Here is a 19,456-nt window from a genome sequence, read left to right on the forward strand (position 1 = left end):
AATTTATTTAACTCTTTTGTAATAACATTATATATATATATGTTTTATTACATTCATTTAACATATTGATAAGTCTGCTCTCTTTCTATTACATACAATTAATTAATCTTTATTACAGTAGCTTGTTTCTTAGTTTTATTGCAATAATTTCTAATAATATATATGTTGAGGTAATCTTAACGAAAATGCAGTAAAACTATATCTCTTTACAATCTATTCATCAAAATGATTGTAATAAATTTATTTTTGTTTTATAATTAGATGGCACGTTGAATTGGTTTCAACTATTTAAATAAAAATATCTTGAATTTTTTTGGCTTTTAGGATAAGAAGTTACTTAAATTGTATTTTTTTATTTTTCATAAAATAAATAAAGTTTATATTAAAATATTTCATATTCTTCTGCAGACTGTTAAAAACATCGCGTGTTATTTATAATAAATATAGAAAAAAGCTAATCAATGTCTACAAAGTAATTTTACGGGACCGTAAAATTCATAAAATGGACAACTGTTCTTTATAATTATAAGTTGAGACTACTATAATTTCCAATATTCTTCAACTGGTAAATTAAATATTGTTGACAGGAAAAGTAAATAATCTTAAAGCATCAACTATATGTAAAGTATAAGAAAATTAAATTTAATAAATCAATTCACGTATTCAAATAAAGGAATAAAATTAAATATAAAAATATAAAATAAGTTAAAAATTAAAATTTATTAAAATTATAACTATAATCAAAGTTAAGTAAAAGAATTTGATACAGTGTATAAGGGCTTAATATCTATACAATAAACATGTTCACGACTTATTTAAGGTGGAAATGTGCAAATTCTTCCCCACTATTTTATATGATATGATTATACATAATACTATATCGTAAAATAAACTGTGACCACACATGATTTACGTATACGGAAAAAATCATATCATATTTTTGTGACAAGGAAGAAAATACATTATATTCAGTTTAACAGCATCAATTTAAAATCATGATTGTACTTTCAGGTATATCTATAATTGTTTGTAAGTAACAATCAATGGGAATATTTCCAAGTAATGAAAAATTATGAGCTCCTTTATGAAATAAAAATAATGTATTAATAAAATTAAATTATTGATTTTGTACTGCAAAGTGTTAGTACAAGTTTATAGACAAAAAGCATCCAAAAACTTTAGTTATTCTGCCAGGAATGAGATATTTCTGTTTGGAATGTAAATTACAATAAAAGAAAATTCGATACCACAGATGCTTCAGTCCTGATTCCTGAAGACTTTTGCAATCATACGAGTTAAAGGAAAAGATTCGTTCATTTTACACGTATAGTTCCAGTCGTCAACATTTAAAGAGAAAATCATCGCGCCTCCAAAGTTGTTTGCACGAATCCATTCAGCCTGAAAGAACAAAATTAAAAAGAAATTAGTTATTTAAATAGAAATTGCAGATTCAATCAGTTTTAATGTATTTTAACAAACTAACGCGTGTGCTTTGATCTGAATATACCAGATGTTCCAACACATCCTAACAAAGGATACTAGCATATGATCATTGCAATATCTGATATCATAAAGTTTTCAAAAACAAAATGTCTATTCAAAGATAAAAATGATATTGTTATAGTACAATTTCTACTGTGTTAAAAACTTTTATGCGCACCTTATAGCGGATACTTTCAATATCGTCGTATGATATCCATTCTTTGTCCTTGTAAGCATATGGAACTTTACTTTCATTTTCGAAAACGCGATTCGCACCGTTTTGAAGGAACTGGCAAACTTCAGAATAGGAAATGAAACCCAGGGTACCTAATTTCCCAACCCCGTTTGTTGGAGCAAGTAACCCATGATTTAAAAAATTGTCCAATGTATAAGTATGGCCACAAGTTGGAATACCGATAATTAATTTTTCTTTTGGCATGCCTTTAGAGAGCCAATAGTGTGCTGAGAAATTAACATTTAATGTAGAAAGGTACCCCGATTCTGAAGAACGTGGAAACAAAGGTGCATTGAGTCCAGTGATTGGATAATACCAAACATAAAAATGGTAATCATAGGACATAAGATTTACAAAGTCCACGTATCTAAAATAATTAATAATTATTAACAGTAGGCATTGCAGTAATATAAGTAATTATAATTAAAAAATTATTTACTTTGCCATTTCTACAACATCGTAGCTTTGGTCAACAATAGCTTTGGGAGCAGCCACAGCAACAGAAAGTATTAACGTTTCTTTGGCTCGTTCAAATTCTCTTCTTAATTCTTCTAAAAGTTGTATGAAATGAAGTTTCTCGCGATCATCAGCTCCAAGCCACGCTGGAAATTCCCAATCTATATCTAAGCCATCAAAACCAAATGACTTTGTCACATTTAAAACAGACCTTATAAATCTGTAATAAATATTGATTGCATTCAAGGCGAGTGTTCTCCATTTAATTATGACGAAAATCAATGCGTATTACCTTTTTCTATTAGCGTGATTCTTTACCATTTCTGAAAAACCGAAGTGGAGCTCGTTACTACCGCCAACACTTATCATGACCCTTAATTCCGGCTGCAACTTTTTAATGGCAATAACGTCTTTGTAAGTTGTTATGTTGTTACCGAGATCGAGGCTGCAGTTCACCACGCTCGCAAAACCCATGATAATATGCGTACAAAGATTAGGGTCAATGTGCGACGGACGGAGCTCCCAGAGCGTGTTCAGGTACTCCGATATGGTGTAATAACAGACAATGATCTGCCTGTAAATTTCACACAGAATTATGACGATTATTTATTTTTTAAATAGCAGGATCAAGAAAATATTGCCATGAATATATTGCCTTGTGGAGTTGGTGTAGGACTGCTGTGACGTACTGATGGTGTTGTTCCTGTCCGCATTCTGGTTCTCCTTCGTCGACTCGGCGTACATCCAAGCCCGACGTAGCCACGTAGCAATCTTGGCATCTTCGAATAATGTCTCTGTATCTAGCGTCTCAACTTTTTGAGAACTTAGAATGAGAATTCCTATCCAGGCACGTGTTATAAAAAGTATTCCTAGTATTAGTGATATCAGCACCAAGCACAGCACTTGCGTCTTCCAACGAGGTCTAAAACAAAACATATATTTCTTTTAATTTTAGCTATTAATTTAATTAAATTTATTCTGATTCATTTATTCAGATTTTAATTCGATATTCTTCTAATTTGACATATCTGTAGCAAATCTAAAACTTTGATTTAATCATTAAATGTATTCTATGTGTTAAACTGACAAATTGTGTCAAACATAGATTTTTAACAAACTTCCAATGCACTTATGTTCAGTTTCAACCTAAGAATGCTTCTTGTGCCATAGTAAATATAGAACAATCAATATGCCACACCTGTAACTTTTGATATACACCTATGTATTCACACATACACTAATAGCTATAAGAAAACAGAGGAGAAGAAATAAAAATATTATGAAACGAAATATTTGATATTAATGTGTATAAACTAATACAATTTATGATGACAAAACAGTAAATAACAAAAATTCAAAAACAGTAAATCTTGCTCTAATAGCATTTGATTAAAATTACAAGCAGATTTTAATTACTACCCACAATATTAGCTTCTCTATATATAGAATAGTAATTATTTGTTGTCAATATGTACATTAAATAGTCTTCAGATATAAATCTTTAATCATAAATGAAGAAATAAATGATTATACTAATATTTAATTCTGTAGAATTATGATTGCACATTTCTTCAAATATATTTCAATGAAGTATATTATTTGGTAAATATTTTAAAAAAGTTATAAAATGATTTTGAAATTAAAAACATAATTAAAAACTCATCCATAAATGTGTATGAACTAATTGATTTTATGATATCAATTTAATAAGATTAGATAATATACTAAGGTATTATGATATGAATTGTTTGTGGATATGTTTTATATAAATAAAATATTATATTTCGCATACGCTTTGAAATATTAATAAGCGCTACATTTTTATTAATAGTACGAAAATTGATTTACATACATGTTATATTATATTCGAAACAAAATGTATTCGACATATTCACTTTTGTTATGGAAAATCCAACATAAAAGTACAAAATGTGAAACATCGAAAAACAAAATTGATGTAGGATATATTTGTACTAAAAAGGAAGTAATTACTTTATGAAGGTTCAATGAAACTCGTACACTAAAGTGGAACACAAATAACTACAGTCTACAGAGATTGTACTGTCATTATTAAATATTATTATCCTCTGACATCAATCAAGAGCCCTAATGCTTTAATGCTTTCAATTTCTGTAGTGTACGTTTTTAAAAACTAAATAAAAAATGCTGTCATTTATCTACCGTAAGTAATCTAACTGCATGTATGAAAATAGAATTGCATTCAAGGTTTACATGACATGCATGTTCGCATACACGATAGACAATGATTTTGATAGCAAGTTAAAAATTTGACTTACTGGCGGACGTCCGTTAACAATTCATACTTGGCCTGAGGCACAGGAATTTGGTTAACCATTGAACGCACAATGTCCGTCGTGATTGACGCTTGAGGACGCTAGCCCTCGAGGGTGTCTTACCTTACCACTTTTATTACTACACCCCGTGCGATAATATATGTATGTACTAATACATATACATACGTAGTATACATATGTATGTATTATACGTGTACTGCATACATTGTACTTGGAGTTGACGTAATGTGGAGAAAAGGATTCTACTGCGCATGACCGCATACGAACTTTGCATGGACAGTTAAGCACGTAGCGGGAAAATTTCAAACGTCCAATACCAACTGATTTCAATCATTCTAATACTACAAATAGAGTTTCGAGATATTTAAATTCTTCTCGAAATTATATTTTTTTGCAAATCAATAAAATATATTTATACAACGATAATTAAACTCTTTCCTGATCGCAATTGAAACGAAAATGTTATTAACTTGTTTTTAAAAGTATTAGGTTATTAAATTGACTTCTTATAAGGCAGGATTTCACTAAAAGTTGTCGAAATGAAAATTACGAAATTGCTTGAAAGATATATATGTGCAATTATATATTTTTGGCAATAAGTACATTCATTTTGATAATCACAGTATAATACGCCATCTTTGTAGATTCACAGAGTTTGTATACACCAAAACTTGTACAAATAAGGAACTAAACAAAGTTCAAACAATCTGTCCAATATTATGAATATATAAACAAAATTTCAACAGGTTAAAAAATATAACACATATATTATATAAGCATCTTAAAAAAAAAATATTTGTGTAAAACAATATTGTTAATTTGAGACTAGTTCTAGAACTAGATTCAACATTCCTCCCATATTAAGTAGATAAGAGTATAAAATAGCACCATGGTAAATGTGCAAGAAACACATACCATAAAACTTGGTATAGTCTTGTAAGCAATATAGGATTTGTATTAGGTATGGTTCAGTATGTTAGCTGTAAGCCAATTCACATTATGTGTTAAAAGTATAGTTTTTGCAAATGTTAGTCGTAACGGTAAAATAATATAAAAATATTGAAGATTTGATTTATGTACCACACATAAATCAATAGATCACGGATTTTGCTTACAGAATTCAGATATGTTTTTATAGTTTTGTAGCGACATCGATACTTATTGACTTCCTCTAACTAGAGATGCGTCTTCGGGTTTGGGAAAACGCTTGTATCGTTCCTGTGTTACTAAATAAACGGTCAATCCACCGAAGAGAATTAATAGAAGTCCAATTATATTAATAACAACTGCTTCACCTACAAGCTTCGAGTAATTGTTCCTAAAGACATCAAATATTACGTTAAATAGAATGAACTATATTGTAGCAAAAACCAATGAATTTCATGTATATGGTACAGAATTACTTACGACAATGCGAAGAAAGCTTTCTCATTAAGTCCTATAAGACAAGAAGCAATTACACCAACAAAGCCTGCAATCCCAAAGTATACATGAATAGGCATATAGGATGCACGTAGTGGAACTTGTAATCCAGGATAGAAGAAAGATACAAAGCCAGCAACCCACTAAAACAATGTTACGATTTATTATTATGATACTCTTTAAATACAATTTCAAGAAATTATAATAATTAGGTAAATTAATAATAAAGACAAATTCAAATGATAAAAAATGATAACTCTCATACCTGACAGCAGAACAAAATTACGCTAGTAAGTCCAACCCAGCTATGAAGACTGTACATGTTTGGTATTGGCGTTGGATTTAAGTTGTGACTATCAAATACAGCGACTAGAGCAATTATTATTAATACAATTATGAATAACATCATGCCACCATGAATTAACTTCAGGCGATTTTTTCGGGCGTTTCTTCGAGTTCTATATATTAACATTGCTAGAAACATTAAAAATATTAAATCCAACATGAAATAAACTCAAGCTCAACTATAACTTCAAAAAATATGAATCAATACCATTTCCATAAAGGAAAACAAATGCAATGACCATTAACAAAGGATGCCAGTTGAATTCTAACTGTGGATTAGATCTCCAGGCAAAACCACCTCTGTAATGGCTACACCAAACAGCAACAAAGATTACTAATATTGCTCCAAGAACTTCCATAATAATTGTAAGAGGTTTAAAACCCTCTAAAGACACGGGTTGTTCTCCAATTTGCTCCATGTCTGAAAATTAATGGAATAGCTGCTTAATTGGGTTTAAAAAAAGTTGAAATAAACTAAATATAATTGCAAATATACATGATTTTTCTTTTAGTGTATATAAAATTTTTTGCAAAATAAAATGAGAGAACATACCTAAACACCTTTCATACCTATAAGGATAGTCTGCTGCCATGGTACAAATAAATGAAATAAATTTGTTATTCAACAAAACTCTAAATGCTCTTTACTTTACACAACACTGCTTGAATTGATCCACCTATTATTTGTAATGAATTTTTTATTTATGTATTATAATAACCTTTTACTTAAGAACATTATGTTTAAACATAAATCTACAATTTTGTAAATATTTAATTTCAGGCAATTTTTAGTTTTCTTTTCTAATTACTGTCTTTGTAGAAATAACAATGTTTTTATAATATTCGAAATAACAATAGGTTGACTAAATACATACAGTTATCGTTTAAAAAAATATATATATTTCTTTTGTATACATATAACATACATATATACTTATAATAAAAATTTATTAATTTCTTAGATGTTAGAAGCGGTTAAACATAATGTAAGCGTGTACAAATATAAAAAATAAATATGTTATGTAATGTAATGCAATTACGGACGATACGTGGATGGTATAATATTATGTCACATTAATGTCGCTAATAATTTCATAAAAAGTAAGTAGGTTAGATTTCATGAAATATTCATGCTAAATAAGAACGGCGTGAAGTACGTATTAATTGAACAGAAAAGCAAAATCATTAAATTTCCGTTTAAACGATAAAAAGAATGAAATATCAAATTTATCGATTTACCTGTAGATTTCCTATAAGAAAGTTTGAAGCGAAAATCAACAGGTACCACACGTATAGCACCAATGACGTCAAATATGTTATCGATTTTCTGCAGTTCTATATAATATGATGTTTAAACGTATCGCGCTTTGAATCAACACAGCAACTGATAATAATCGAACGATAAATATTAATTATTTCAATTTCATTGTAATTTTATTCCGTAAAGTAAAAAAAAATGAAAAAAAATGAATAGAAAAAAGACGATGTATTGTTGAAAACAAATTTATACGTGGGAAGATGAAATACTTACATGCATATACACATTAGTGACTTTATTAAGATTTATATTGAAAGTATGTATCATATTTAAATATTTTACTGAAATTTTTGTAATAAAAGTAAAAGTTGTTTGTATCATAAAATAAAATTGTTTTTTTATTCACATGGGCGATGTGTCCAACTTAGCTGATGTTACAGCTGTAGCATATGTGTCTGAAAAGTCGAATGAAGCTGTGGCAACGCGATTATTTCGTTGCAACGCTAATTCAGTGAACAGAAATTTAAAAGATTACTTTAATTTCCAAAAGGAACAAGTCTGTAGACTTCGAAAAATCGTAGAAAATTGTTAAGTCAAACTGCAGCTACATTGGTCGTCGGTGTGACTGGTTTTCTCTTGCTCCCTTGCTGTGGAGCGTCAACCAATCAGAATCATATCACATGTAATTCCTGAATTAAGTGTGCAACGCGCCATCTGAAGAAAATAATTGAAATTTAATGCTAACCTTTAAATTTGTGATTATCAAAAAGAAAAACAAAGAATTAATTCTTCATTGTTTACCGGTTATGATTATTATTAAAGATCTCAGTGTTGAAACATTTTAAAATGATTGACAAAGGAAGATTTTTTAAAAGTTTACTTAAAAATAGGAGGATTATATTTTCTTGTGAGAAATATTTGTCGGAAGCTGCTGCAAATAATAGCGATGAGAAGACAACACATTTTGGATTTAAAACTGTTAAAGAAAGCGAAAAAGTGAAAGAAGGTAAATGTTACGTATTCAGGCAAACGAATAATTCCGTTATAATTATTTAATAATAAAGGTTTTTAAATGGATTTATGAACTTTTTTCAGTGTATTCTGTATTCGAGAAGGTAGCGAATTCTTATGATCAGATGAATGATGCGATGAGTCTAGGAATTCATCGTATTTGGAAAGATATATTCATTCAGAGACTTGGACCAACTCACGGAAGTAAATTATTAGACTCAGCTGGTGGTACAGGAGATATAACTTTTAGATATCTACAGTACTTGAAAAATATACCTAATCGCCAAAGTTTAAAAAGTTCTGTAACTGTTTGTGATATAAATAAGAATATGTTAGAAGTAGGAAAAGTTAGAGCTAACAGACAAGGTTGGCTTAATCAAGATAGTGTTGCAATTGATTGGGAGGAGTGCAATGCAGAAGAACTTCCTTTTGCTAATGATACGTATACAGCTTATACAATTGCTTTTGGTATAAGAAATGTTACACATATTGACAAGGTGAACCAAATGTCATTATGATCTATTGATATCAATTGCAATAGTCGTTAGAATTGTACAATGTCAAGTTAGAGGAGATACCTATAAGTAAAAAATATAAATAATTTTAGGTTCTTTCTGAAGCATACAGAGTACTTACACCAGGTGGTCGTTTTATGTGTTTAGAGTTTAGCCATGTAAATAATGATGCCTTAAGATGGTAATTACTTGTGGTTATTTTATCTTGTGCTGTATGAATATATTAATGAATAACATTTTTATGTAGGCTTTATGATCAATATTCGTTTCAAATGATACCAGTATTGGGTACTCTAATAGCAGGTGAATGGAAAGCTTATCAATACCTTGTTGAAAGTATCAGGAAGTTCCCAAAACAAGAATGTTTTAAGGTAAATCAATTGAATGGTATAGTAACATTTATGTTAGAAACAAGAATTTTCATTCAAGTATTGTTTTAGGAAATGATAGAAGAAGCTGGATTTCGAAATGTTACTTATGAAAATTTAACTTGTGGAGTTGTATCTATTCATTCAGGGTTTAAACTATAATGTTTAATTTTGTTTTGCGTCCATTTTGTAAATATATTTAAACAATGTTCTAGAATTAAATAGACCATTTCATTACAAATTTGTATATTTTCAACAAAGCACAATATAATAATAACAATAAAATTTTATTTATTCTAACCATATTTTCTGAGAATATAATTACATTTATTTCTCTTACATAAGTACAAAATAATTACAATATATTATAATAACATTACTCTATGTTAATATCGATAATCAATCACAACAAGGTTTTAAATATTATTTTTTTTTAGAAACGATTGCAATTGTTTCTCAATTTGTTCTCTCTTGTCTTGAGTTATATCAATGATTTTGATCACTGTCGGTTTTTTATTAACATCTAACTCCAATTCCAAGAGGTCATGTAAGGTTTTTATCCTCCTTTCTGCATTACGAAAACTCTAAAAAAATTTCAAAAATATATAAAACATCAGATCAGTATTAGATTAAATAAAATATTGTACAATAAATACCGTTCTAAGTTCAAGTTCGATCTCAGGATTTTTCTTCAATTTCTTTTTTAATGAAAATTGCTGTACACTGAAGCCTAATAAATCTTCAAGAACCTGAAATATTTATCAATACATTTCAATTACACTCAATAATATGTAAAAACATATTTATCACTTGATTGAAATAAGATTTTATTACTCACTTTATTTGTAAAAGTAACTTCTATTTTTCCAGTACCGTCCACTAGAGTAGCATCTAAATTCCAGGATGTATTTTGCTTTGACAATTTTCCGAGAACTTCTACACGTCCACAAATTGTTTTAACAGTCATTTCAGTTATGATATCGTTATTTATATCATAAATAAAATCACAAAGTTTTACAACTGGAGGACTACTTGTAAATTCTGTGATTTTCCTGTCAATTCTGCCTTTCTTTTTTATAGCACAATCCGATGGAGACATTGGAACCTAAAAGATAATATTGTTAAACAATATCTAATAATAAAAATGAAATTATTTTTGGTTATTCAGTAACATACTGGTCTTTTTGCTCCAATGTTAGGTGTAGCGGTGTCTGTTGGTTTAACACGCGATGTAGAAGCTGATGCATTTTTCGAAGAGTTCGTTTTATTCATAAACCAAGAAGAATTTGAACGAGAAGTCTTATCTTGTTTTATTACAGATTTTTCCATATTTCCATACTTTGTCTCAACCATGTCGTCATCGTTTATTATAATTAGATCGTCGTCTTCTTCTTTTGGGAGAGCTCTAAACGGTGCTGACATTTTTTGTTCTGTTTGTGGTTTAACAAATTGGCCTTCATCAACCTGAAATTAATTTCTGTAATTTCGATATTGAGTCAAACTAATCATTAAAGTTATGAAATAAATCGTTAACCATTTCTAAAAAGCAATCATCGTCGTCTAAAATTATATCCTCGCTAGGTGTATGATCATTTTTCCTTTCATCATTATTAACATTAAAATTTTTCCTTTCATTTTGTACTGTACAACTGTAATTGCTTGTCCTTTCAATACTGGCGTTGGTCAAAAGATTTTCTCGCACAGTTTCAATCTGCATTGTATTAACATTAGGCTGTTTCGGACTTTTCCTGTGTAAATTTTCAATTTCAGAAACTTCATCAAAGTTTATATCAAATTCATCTTCAAAGACATTTGCCAATTCATTCACTGGTTCTTCTCTTTGTTCAATGTTATTTGATTTGAGCTCATTGTCACCGTAAGGATCTGGATTTTCTTCAACGTTTCTGTTGAAAAATTAATGAATCCTATTTAACTTTAATCTTAAATCAATAGTAATAATTATGATTACTACTTACAAAGCTCGAGCCAGAATATTTTCCAAAGCATTAGGGATTAGTAAACTATCCACTTCACCACCAATTTTTCTCAACTTTCTTTCTTCTAACAATAAAACACCTCTACGGCATTTTACTGGTCCTACTATCATAACTTTGTACCCTGGTAATAATGTTTCCTTTAATGAGAAAAAAATGTAAATGAATTTCTTAGGGACCTAACATTATAAGTCTAGTGAAAAATAGAGATATTTCTTTGTATCTTAGTTTATGCTAAAGAAATAAAAAAATTTTATAACACTTAATGATATACATTTAATGTAGACATTGGTTTATATTCAATTCCAATTATATCTTGTATTCCGTCTGTTAATTTTAATTGTATCATTCTCTTTTTCGGACATTTCCATTCCATTTTTTGTTCTTCGCTTGCTTCTACCTCTGAAAAATGAGTATTTCTGATATTTTGTAATTGTTTATATTTGGATGTTGCAATATCATACATTTGTTCCACCTTAAATAAGGAATAAATAACGTTTGAATAAATTAGTAGTGTTTAGTTCAACATAACAGACAAATATTGACATACCTGGAGAATATAATTTTCAGGTAATATAACAGATTTTTGTTCTGAAATATTACGCGGTAAACTTCCATTTTCATTATTAATTTCTCGCAAGTTGCTAAGTTGCCACTGTATTTTTACAAATTCTAAAATCTCTTGGTTATTCGACTAAAATCAAAACGATTTGAAATGAAAAGATTATAATATAATGTTTCGACGTTCACGAAATACAATGCAAAAACGAGATAAGATAATGCCTGCCTCTCATGTTACAAAATTGCTCAAACGTTTCGGGTTAAGTATAGTCTGGAAATGATTATTTACATTTGGGTTTTGCTGTACATAGTATTGTGTACAATCTCTTAACCAGTCATCATTCATTACAAAGAATTCCGATTTTAATTTGCTTTTTATGCGTTTAAATAAATCCTCGGTCATAGCTATTGTTATGACTGTTTTACAAACTAATCACACGAAATTATTACAGTTACCATGGTCCATGGCAGTTACAGATTACGGACGCAAAATTCGAGCGCTTTTTGCACAAAGCAGAGTAGCCAACGCTAGATGAAAGTTAAATCGAAAGACACTATAGAAATCTTTGCAGAGTGGACGTTCTTTCTATGAGTGCATAGGGAACTCATGGAAACGAGCGACGTGTGTAAATCTTCGCCATACAAAAGGTTTTATCTCTGAATTTATAAGCTTATTATTTTGTTTGAAATGTAGGATTTTAAAAATTCCAGTTGAAACCAAGTTACATACGCAATATAATACGCACATGAAACAGGTTAGGCAAGTACAGGTAACCTTTGTATAATATGGTTGTACACTATGTGCATAGTATGGGAAATAACCCCCATACAAAACGGCATCCTAGAATTGAACTTCTCAAAAATAATTCTCTACGAAAGAATTATACGTTCCCTATCTAAACGGAAAAATAAGCGTATAGAAATAGTATGTACACTACTTACTTAAAACGATCCCATTATTAATAACAGTAGACTATTATATCATAGCGATATCTGAAACATATCGGAACTTACAAGAGTTCTAATACTAGTAAAAAAAAAAAATAGTACGATGCAATCGAGAAATACATTGGTTAATTTTCAATGGGTTTTCGCAATTTACCACTGTAATCGTCTACGTCATTACCATCCATGGTCTCGATTCCGTTACGTCGTTTTTTTTAATGCCGTTACGGCGTCGCTGCCGGCCGCGTCATCGTTATCACAGTTTTATCATTCTACAATGATTTTCATCCCCGCAGAACCAGTTTATTCGAGCCTATTTTTAGTCCTTCGGAACATACATCTTTCCTGACAACCCTAGTGGGGGTGAGCTACCCTTAGTGGGGATTTAACGAGGTGGGGGAAAGGAGAAAGCCAGCCGTCAGGGCAACGCATGCCTTCTGACGTTTCAGTAGGCCGCGCGAGCTCGTACGTCGTGGACGTGTTACCCGAGACAAGTGATTTCCCGTTCCTCTCCCTTTTCGTTTTTCCATGTCATCCGGTCTGTTTTTCCTCTCGGCGATACTCTTGTGTGTGACATGACTCGTGAATGTGTACTGTACTCGTTTCAAGTGAACCCGTCGCAGAGAGACCGATGATGCACGCGTCGTAGGAGGTACGTATATATACATGGCCCGTGTAAAATACGAATGCGTGTACGCGCATATACATGTATCGCTCCTATGTACGCACGTACAATGTACAATGTTCCGCGATGTATTCGCGAGGTGGTGTGTGTAATAAGTAAACGGAAGGCTCGCCGATCTTCGAACGAGAACCGTTCACCACATTCGAAATCCGCGAGACGATCCGAGACGGGGGATTGGAAAATTAACATGTTAGCGGCCGCATAGCGAAACGTTGAAATTCGAGGGAAACGTCTTCGTGTCATTCCATGTCGTGTCACACAGTGATCGTTCCCCCGTTCGGGTTACAATAACGCGATGCACCTTTCGCACACCCGAGACACTCGATCGAAATCCTGATAAAACGTTGTCGGGGGCAAATTTAATTGGTCTGCTATCGTGCATAAATTGTAATATCGATTTAATATACGGGAGGCTTTTGAACCGTATAAAAATGTTAACGGATTAAATCGAGCCGAAGTAATGGGGATGTATGGTGTCCGGTGGTACATTCGTTGGTATTCACCTCTTCTTTTTTTATATTGATAACGTAATAGGAGACGATGCTGGCGTTACGTGTGTGTCGAAGAGGGTTATACGAGAAACATATGCGCGGATATCCGTGTACGTGGTATGTAGGTACGGTTCAGGATGTTTTTCGAAGTATGTAACCGCCAAAATTGAGAATGCAGCCAAGGTCGGTAGGATCCGCGGATACGCGATAACCCCGATATGACACACGGTTTTAATTCTTTTCCACCCCTGTGGCTATTTATTGTCGCGATCCGCGCGTAACAAGTAACGTATGTGTGCGCGGAATAAATCGCGCGGTCACGGGTTCTATCGATGATTCCTCGCGATAAATCAAATTTCATTTGTTCTCGTCCACGGATAGCACGTTCGTTCCTTGTTCGAATTGAATAATCGCTAAAGTACTCGATCGTTTTATTTTCTGTTTTCAATATTAAAAATACTCTATTCTATTCTTTTAATTTCGTAACATTTTCTGGATTTCTATTCGATGTTCGTATATCGATAAGAGTTAAAGAACGCGATGTTTATCGTGCTTGAATGCAACGGATTTCTATTGTCTTTGCGGCCAGCAATTAATTAAAAGCGAACGTTGGCATTTGCTTTTACCAGATACCTTTTGTTTGTCATTTGTTTCTCACGGTTTGCCCGTGTAGTTTACAATCGGGGAATGGCAAATGGAAAATTTAATGAACAATGTTACCGTTCCAAAGGACAACGACAATGTGTAGTTGAAAATTTAATTGAAATCCATAATTCGTCTGAGACTCGAACAACATTTGCGAAAACTTATTCTACGATTGCGCGAAGATAAAGTTGTTTCTATATTTTTTATTGGAACGTGTTATAGTGCAAAATTTTCATTTATGTATTTGAAGTAAGAATATCATGATGTCTCGTTGAAAATTAGAAAGGAAACAGTCTGTACATTTATATTATCGCAGTCAGATTATCAATAACAAAAATATCATCATTTGTGCCTGTTCTTTTTTTATAAATTCACGTAGCAATTTTTATTCGCGTACCAACGCGTTCTGATTAATTCAATTCGTAGGGATATCGTGTTACTCGGTGGAAAATGATTCTGCGCTCGGCGGGACAGGTGAAACGATGGCAGTATTACCTTTAGAATTATGTATTAATTTCCATACTACCTAGGACTTGTCGTTTATTTATGTGCAAGTGTGCACAATATGGATTGTAGTGCACGCGTGGTCGGGAATGAAATTTACGACATATACCACGGTGGAATATATGGTGATGCGTTGAGTAGCATCCGCGTAGCTATTACTCTAATTATATTCTCCAGTTTTTTCTCGCGAGATGCATTTGGAATTTTTGCAACTGATATAATTATGAAGCTATCGAAAAATATTGCCCAGGATAGATTTCGGAAACGCAGCTTCATGATAGAAATTTCATTAATTTATTTGACAACGGAGTATGTATCGTCAGGAGAAACATAGTACTCTACTTTGCGGCGAACATAATTTCCTTCGTATTTATTTCCTTAATTATTCGTGAGTAGACATTGATGAATGATTTTAGCGATCATTTTCATTGACGAAACTTGCCAATTTGTTAATTCATTAATTTCTTAATTTAACATCGTGGAAAATCTAGGAGGCGAAGATCGTCCACTTGTAATTTCATTCGAGTCGAATTCAGGAGACATTCAATTAAACTAAAATTATCAGAAACTCGTAATATTATTGGTCAAAGGAATGATCATTGCTCAAGGAGCAAATGGAAGCCACGTATGCAATTACGTTCGGCTTTTAAAAGGGATACCTCCCGGTTTTCCAAATGACTGTGGAAAAAAGACGGTAAAAAAGCTGCACGTTGAATTTTTATGATCAAGATGTGAGAGGGTTGCTACCCCTTTGGGAATGTCTCACTAGCGATGTCGCGTATCTCGCGCGAAAAGCCTTAGCGAATCTTAAAATATTAAGAAAGAGATTTATCATCGTCAATCATCATTTCGCGAGAAGTCCGTACCGATGTTTGATCAGAATTTTATTTTGTTGACGCGACCGAGCTTGAATTTACGATTCCAATGGAAAAATAAAAAGGAGAATTCGCGTGTTCGATAAAACGTCATCGTTGATCGTTCGTTCAGACACAGAAGAGAGTAGATAGAAAGGTAGACTGATCTTGGTTTGAGCATGATTAACATTTTAATCAGTTAGGCTACTCCGTCGTGGACACAAAATCAATACAGCGAAACATTCCGAAATAAAGCTGAACTATTTTCAAATAAACACATTATTCGAAGTGTTGTTTTACAGTTTATTTTTTATAGTTTACAATGACGGATGCTCAACCCGGACATTCAGAAAATTATTACGTAACCATTACGCAACCTACTTGCTGTTCAAACTCATTCTAAGGGGTTGCAATTAATTGGTTTTATTTTTTAACTCGTAAAGTGTAAAAAATAGACGAAGTGTTCTTCGACAGAAATTAGTTCTGGCAAGTAATTCAAAAAATTAGTCCATGCATCGAATGATAAAAAATGTACCGATTGTTTAAATAATTGAATCGGTGATTAAGAAGTTCGCTACCAGTGTTAACAGCTTCTGTAGCACTATTGTGACAGACACAAAATTCGTCTGACGTTCTCCCCGTGAAATCTAACGTGAAATACAGTACAGCGACAGCGGACATGTCCGTTTCAACACCTTAGGCTGACTTTGATCAGGAAAAGTGGATTTCGTGTTGGGTATTTCTCTTTCTATCTCGAGTAATACGCTTACCTTCTGAAATACTATTTTATCCCAGGGACGTGTTCAGATTTTGTGCGTGTTTTATCGCGCATTCGGCCAGCTTTCGAGAATTTTTGGCGAATGATCTTCCTTTCCAATAAATTGATCTTCATTTTGAATTCATCATCAATATCATTGAAATGATATTTCACGGAAGAGACATACTTAGACGTTTCATCTCGTACCCATAAGTGGTTTATCGCTCAGTTAAAGAGGCCGCAGAAAGAAAAGAGAGCGAATTGTCGCACGAATAAATAAATAATGCGATTGTTGCGAAGGGTGTGGAGCTGCATGGGCTACGACCCCGTTAACTGGTGTTCTTCGGTTAACAGGTGAACGTCGATCGAAGTGCAAGGGGAACGATATACCGGTGAAAGGATGAAGAATAAAGACGCGTGAACTGTTCTTTTTTTTTTCTCTGACGGTGGTTGGCCGGGAAGGAGAGAGAGAGAGAGAGAGAGAGAGAATGCTCGCCGAGAAATTGACATTCTTAAAGTGAACAAAATCGAGAACCGTCCTCCCCGCCCGGCGCTTTCCAAGAGTGACGATTGAAATGTGATAACGGGAGGAAAACGGGGGTGTAGCGGGCAATAGAGAAAAGTTCGGGGAGAGGGTAATATGTACTTGCAAACACCGAAACAATGTGCGACAAAGGAGGCTCCTAGGAAGGAAAAGTTGAAAACTACGAACCACACTCTGGAGACGGTCGCCTCCTCAATGATGAAGACAGAAGGCACTTCGTGAAATCCGAGGTGAGTTTCTTCTTTGTTTTTCCATCCTGCTCCCCGTTCTCCCCCAACCCTTCGAATATTAAAACTACGGATTTTAATCACAATGCGGCCGTTCTCATCTCGCGAGATTGAACCGTTAATTCGTTGTTACGGAGGCCTGGTAATCCGTTGCTGGAAATTATTTCTGATCGAGGTTCGTGCAGAGGTTGCTCGTCGTTTGCTGCTATCTTTGTTGTCAATAATTTGTCAATCATCTAAATTTGTCAAACTCATCTTAATTAGATAAAATATTATGGGTGAAGCGACGCACCTAAAACTGAAGTTTGAAATATAGAAAGTCTGACCGATTATAGAATAACGAACACAACTAATCCAATAATTAACTGTTCAAGTTGTCACTCGACTACGGTCTAATTAACCGCGACATCAAAAGATTCACCAGTCGTCGGCGGCTTAAAGTCTATCCAATATAGCAGAACGGACGGCCAAAGTCGTCGAAAGTTTTTTCCGTTCCGTTGCAATGAATATTTTTCTAGAACAATGCTTTCAGGGAGGGAGCTCTCTTGGCAACCTAATATTTTAGAGATACCGGGACGAATGGGGGAAAGAAATACATGAAAAATTGAAGAAGGGTCTGCCAATACACGAAGACTCCGGTCTTCTAGATTGCGCTGTTACGGAGAAAGCCGAAACGCAGATAGGTGTTACAATCGAGCGTTCGATCTTCACCGTCACTTTCAATGCATCAGCGAGAACCATCCGCCAATGGTTTTACATTTCTAGTGCATTTATCGAGGATGAGAGCTGCAGTAAATTCTGTCCAATTGTTTCTCAGCTGGTAAACAAAAATTGACAATTTGGAAAGATGAGATACGATTATTCGAGCCTCGTTTTTATAGTTGGCGGCAATCGGTGAATAATTGTGAATTAAACAAATGATTCAGGAAACTCGCTATTTGTATATTTTCATGTACTAATTGTTAGAAAATGGAAATATAGAAATACAGAATTCTGTTAAGTTTTCGTTTAGATATTTTAAGAAACTCGTCAGGAAGTCTCCATTAAAGATTTGAAAATTGGCAGATATTATTTATGTATTTATTAATGTTTTAAAGAGATGGTTTATTTAGCAACTAGAAGATCCTTACATGTATATACCTTCGATAAGCCTGCAAATGTTCATAGTATAAGAAGCATAAAAAGAAGTCTGATAATGGAGGGGGTTCTGGGAGCAATGGAATTGAATTTTGCAGGGTTGAAGGGCAAGTTTGGTAGACTGTAATCGCGAACCACACGCGAATGCGTTCCGTCCGAAACCTTAGAGCATATACCTATATTTATAGATACAGTTTCAGGTAATTTTCTTTAGGCAAAGATAAAATCGTGCACGTGACGTCAGTAGACGCAAGATGTACAAGCTAAGCCAGTAAAAAATTACAATTTCACAGCATATATTAAATATTATTAATTACTTCGTAATTATTCCCTTACAATATATTTTTAAAGTTTAAAAAAGTATTAAGAACAATAGATGCATTAAGGTTCGAAGTTTCGTGCAATGTCAGCCATCTTGAATGATCACGTTTTACTCGGAGCGTGACGTCAGAAAGGCACAGTGATCTTCGCCTATTCGCGGGGTTTTATATACACGCGCTATACATGGGCCGCAGACTAGTGGTACACATATATGGTCTAAGCGCGAGACCGAGACCGAGACCCGAAATAGGCGTTTCAGCAGAAAACGTTATCAGCATCAGTAGCGAAGGGGCGGCACTCCCTTGGCGAACCGAGGACGTGTTTCTCTTTAAAAGAAATTAGCAGTGATACCTTTCAGGGCTCTTGGCCTCCTCTCGAGCACTC

General features: G+C 33.0%; 4 protein-coding genes across 9 annotated transcripts in view; 2 read left to right on the forward strand and 2 right to left on the reverse strand.

Moving 5' to 3' along the window:
- Positions 1–701: 701 nt before the first annotated feature.
- On the reverse strand, positions 702–7,591 carry LOC144468347 (uncharacterized). Its single transcript, XM_078177758.1, has 12 exons — positions 7,495–7,591; positions 6,809–6,932; positions 6,464–6,676; positions 6,176–6,384; positions 5,896–6,053; positions 5,650–5,806; positions 4,471–4,568; positions 2,829–3,095; positions 2,466–2,747; positions 2,157–2,393; positions 1,661–2,084; positions 702–1,398 (listed from the first exon to the last, which is right to left on the reverse strand). Exons 2-12 carry the CDS (start codon positions 6,846–6,848, stop codon positions 1,258–1,260), a joined length of 2,226 nt encoding a protein of 741 aa, XP_078033884.1. The 5' UTR covers positions 6,849–6,932; positions 7,495–7,591; the 3' UTR covers positions 702–1,257.
- Positions 7,592–8,245: 654 nt separating this feature from the next.
- Positions 8,246–9,712, forward strand: Coq5 (ubiquinone biosynthesis protein COQ3, mitochondrial). The gene is made up of 5 exons (XM_078180025.1): positions 8,246–8,519; positions 8,609–9,021; positions 9,132–9,220; positions 9,287–9,410; positions 9,480–9,712. The coding sequence occupies exons 1-5, from the start codon at positions 8,360–8,362 to the stop codon at positions 9,567–9,569; spliced, it is 876 nt and encodes a 291-aa protein (XP_078036151.1). The 5' UTR covers positions 8,246–8,359; the 3' UTR covers positions 9,570–9,712.
- On the reverse strand, positions 9,696–12,701 carry LOC144469583 (recQ-mediated genome instability protein 1). 4 transcript variants are annotated; one of them, XM_078180021.1, is made up of 9 exons: positions 12,252–12,701; positions 11,952–12,095; positions 11,676–11,876; positions 11,384–11,541; positions 10,942–11,311; positions 10,584–10,871; positions 10,246–10,512; positions 10,064–10,156; positions 9,696–9,991 (listed from the first exon to the last, which is right to left on the reverse strand). In XM_078180021.1, exons 1-9 carry the CDS (start codon positions 12,363–12,365, stop codon positions 9,824–9,826), a joined length of 1,803 nt encoding a protein of 600 aa, XP_078036147.1. In that variant the 5' UTR covers positions 12,366–12,701; the 3' UTR covers positions 9,696–9,823. The 4 variants fall into 4 exon arrangements, with proteins under 4 accessions (XP_078036147.1, XP_078036149.1, XP_078036148.1 ...); XM_078180023.1 differs by having other exon boundaries at positions 11,676–11,803; positions 12,189–12,486; XM_078180022.1 differs by having other exon boundaries at positions 12,189–12,486.
- A 670-nt stretch (positions 12,702–13,371) lies between these two features.
- The window catches only part of LOC144468916 (kynurenine/alpha-aminoadipate aminotransferase, mitochondrial), a 49,767-nt gene continuing 43,682 nt past the window's right edge, over positions 13,372–19,456 (forward strand). For all 3 annotated transcript variants that reach the window (XR_013493892.1, XR_013493890.1, XR_013493891.1), the window contains exons 1-2: positions 13,372–13,559; positions 17,198–17,617. The gene's annotated coding sequence lies outside the window, so the exon portion shown is untranslated. The remainder of the gene's footprint in view (positions 13,560–17,197; positions 17,618–19,456) is intronic.

Source organism: Augochlora pura, chromosome 4 (genome assembly GCF_028453695.1).
Source record: "Augochlora pura isolate Apur16 chromosome 4, APUR_v2.2.1, whole genome shotgun sequence".
NCBI classification, from domain to species: domain Eukaryota; kingdom Metazoa; phylum Arthropoda; class Insecta; order Hymenoptera; family Halictidae; genus Augochlora; species Augochlora pura.

Bases quoted from the DNA above. Each gene is read 5' to 3' on its own strand.
- LOC144468347 (XM_078177758.1), bottom strand. From the start codon at position 6,848: ATGGCAGCAGACTATCCTTATAGGTATGAAAGGTGTTTAG. The intron at 5,807-5,895 runs GTAAGTAATTCT...TGATGTCTTTAG, and splicing joins AAAGCTTTCTTCGCATTGTC to GAACAATTACTCGAAGCTTG. The intron at 2,748-2,828 runs GCAATATATTCA...TGAAATTTACAG, and splicing joins TCCTACACCAACTCCACAAG to GCAGATCATTGTCTGTTATT.
- Coq5 (XM_078180025.1), top strand. From the start codon at position 8,360: ATGATTGACAAAGGAAGATTTTTTAAAAGTTTACTTAAAAATAGGAGG. The intron at 8,520-8,608 runs GTAAATGTTACG...AACTTTTTTCAG, and splicing joins AAGCGAAAAAGTGAAAGAAG to TGTATTCTGTATTCGAGAAG. The intron at 9,411-9,479 runs GTAAATCAATTG...GTATTGTTTTAG, and splicing joins CAAAACAAGAATGTTTTAAG to GAAATGATAGAAGAAGCTGG.
- LOC144469583 (XM_078180021.1), bottom strand. From the start codon at position 12,365: ATGACCGAGGATTTATTTAAACGCATAAAAAGCAAATTAAAATCGGAA. The intron at 10,157-10,245 runs GTGAGTAATAAA...TAAATATTTCAG, and splicing joins AAGTTACTTTTACAAATAAA to GTTCTTGAAGATTTATTAGG. The intron at 9,992-10,063 runs GTATTTATTGTA...AAATTTTTTTAG, and splicing joins TCGAACTTGAACTTAGAACG to AGTTTTCGTAATGCAGAAAG.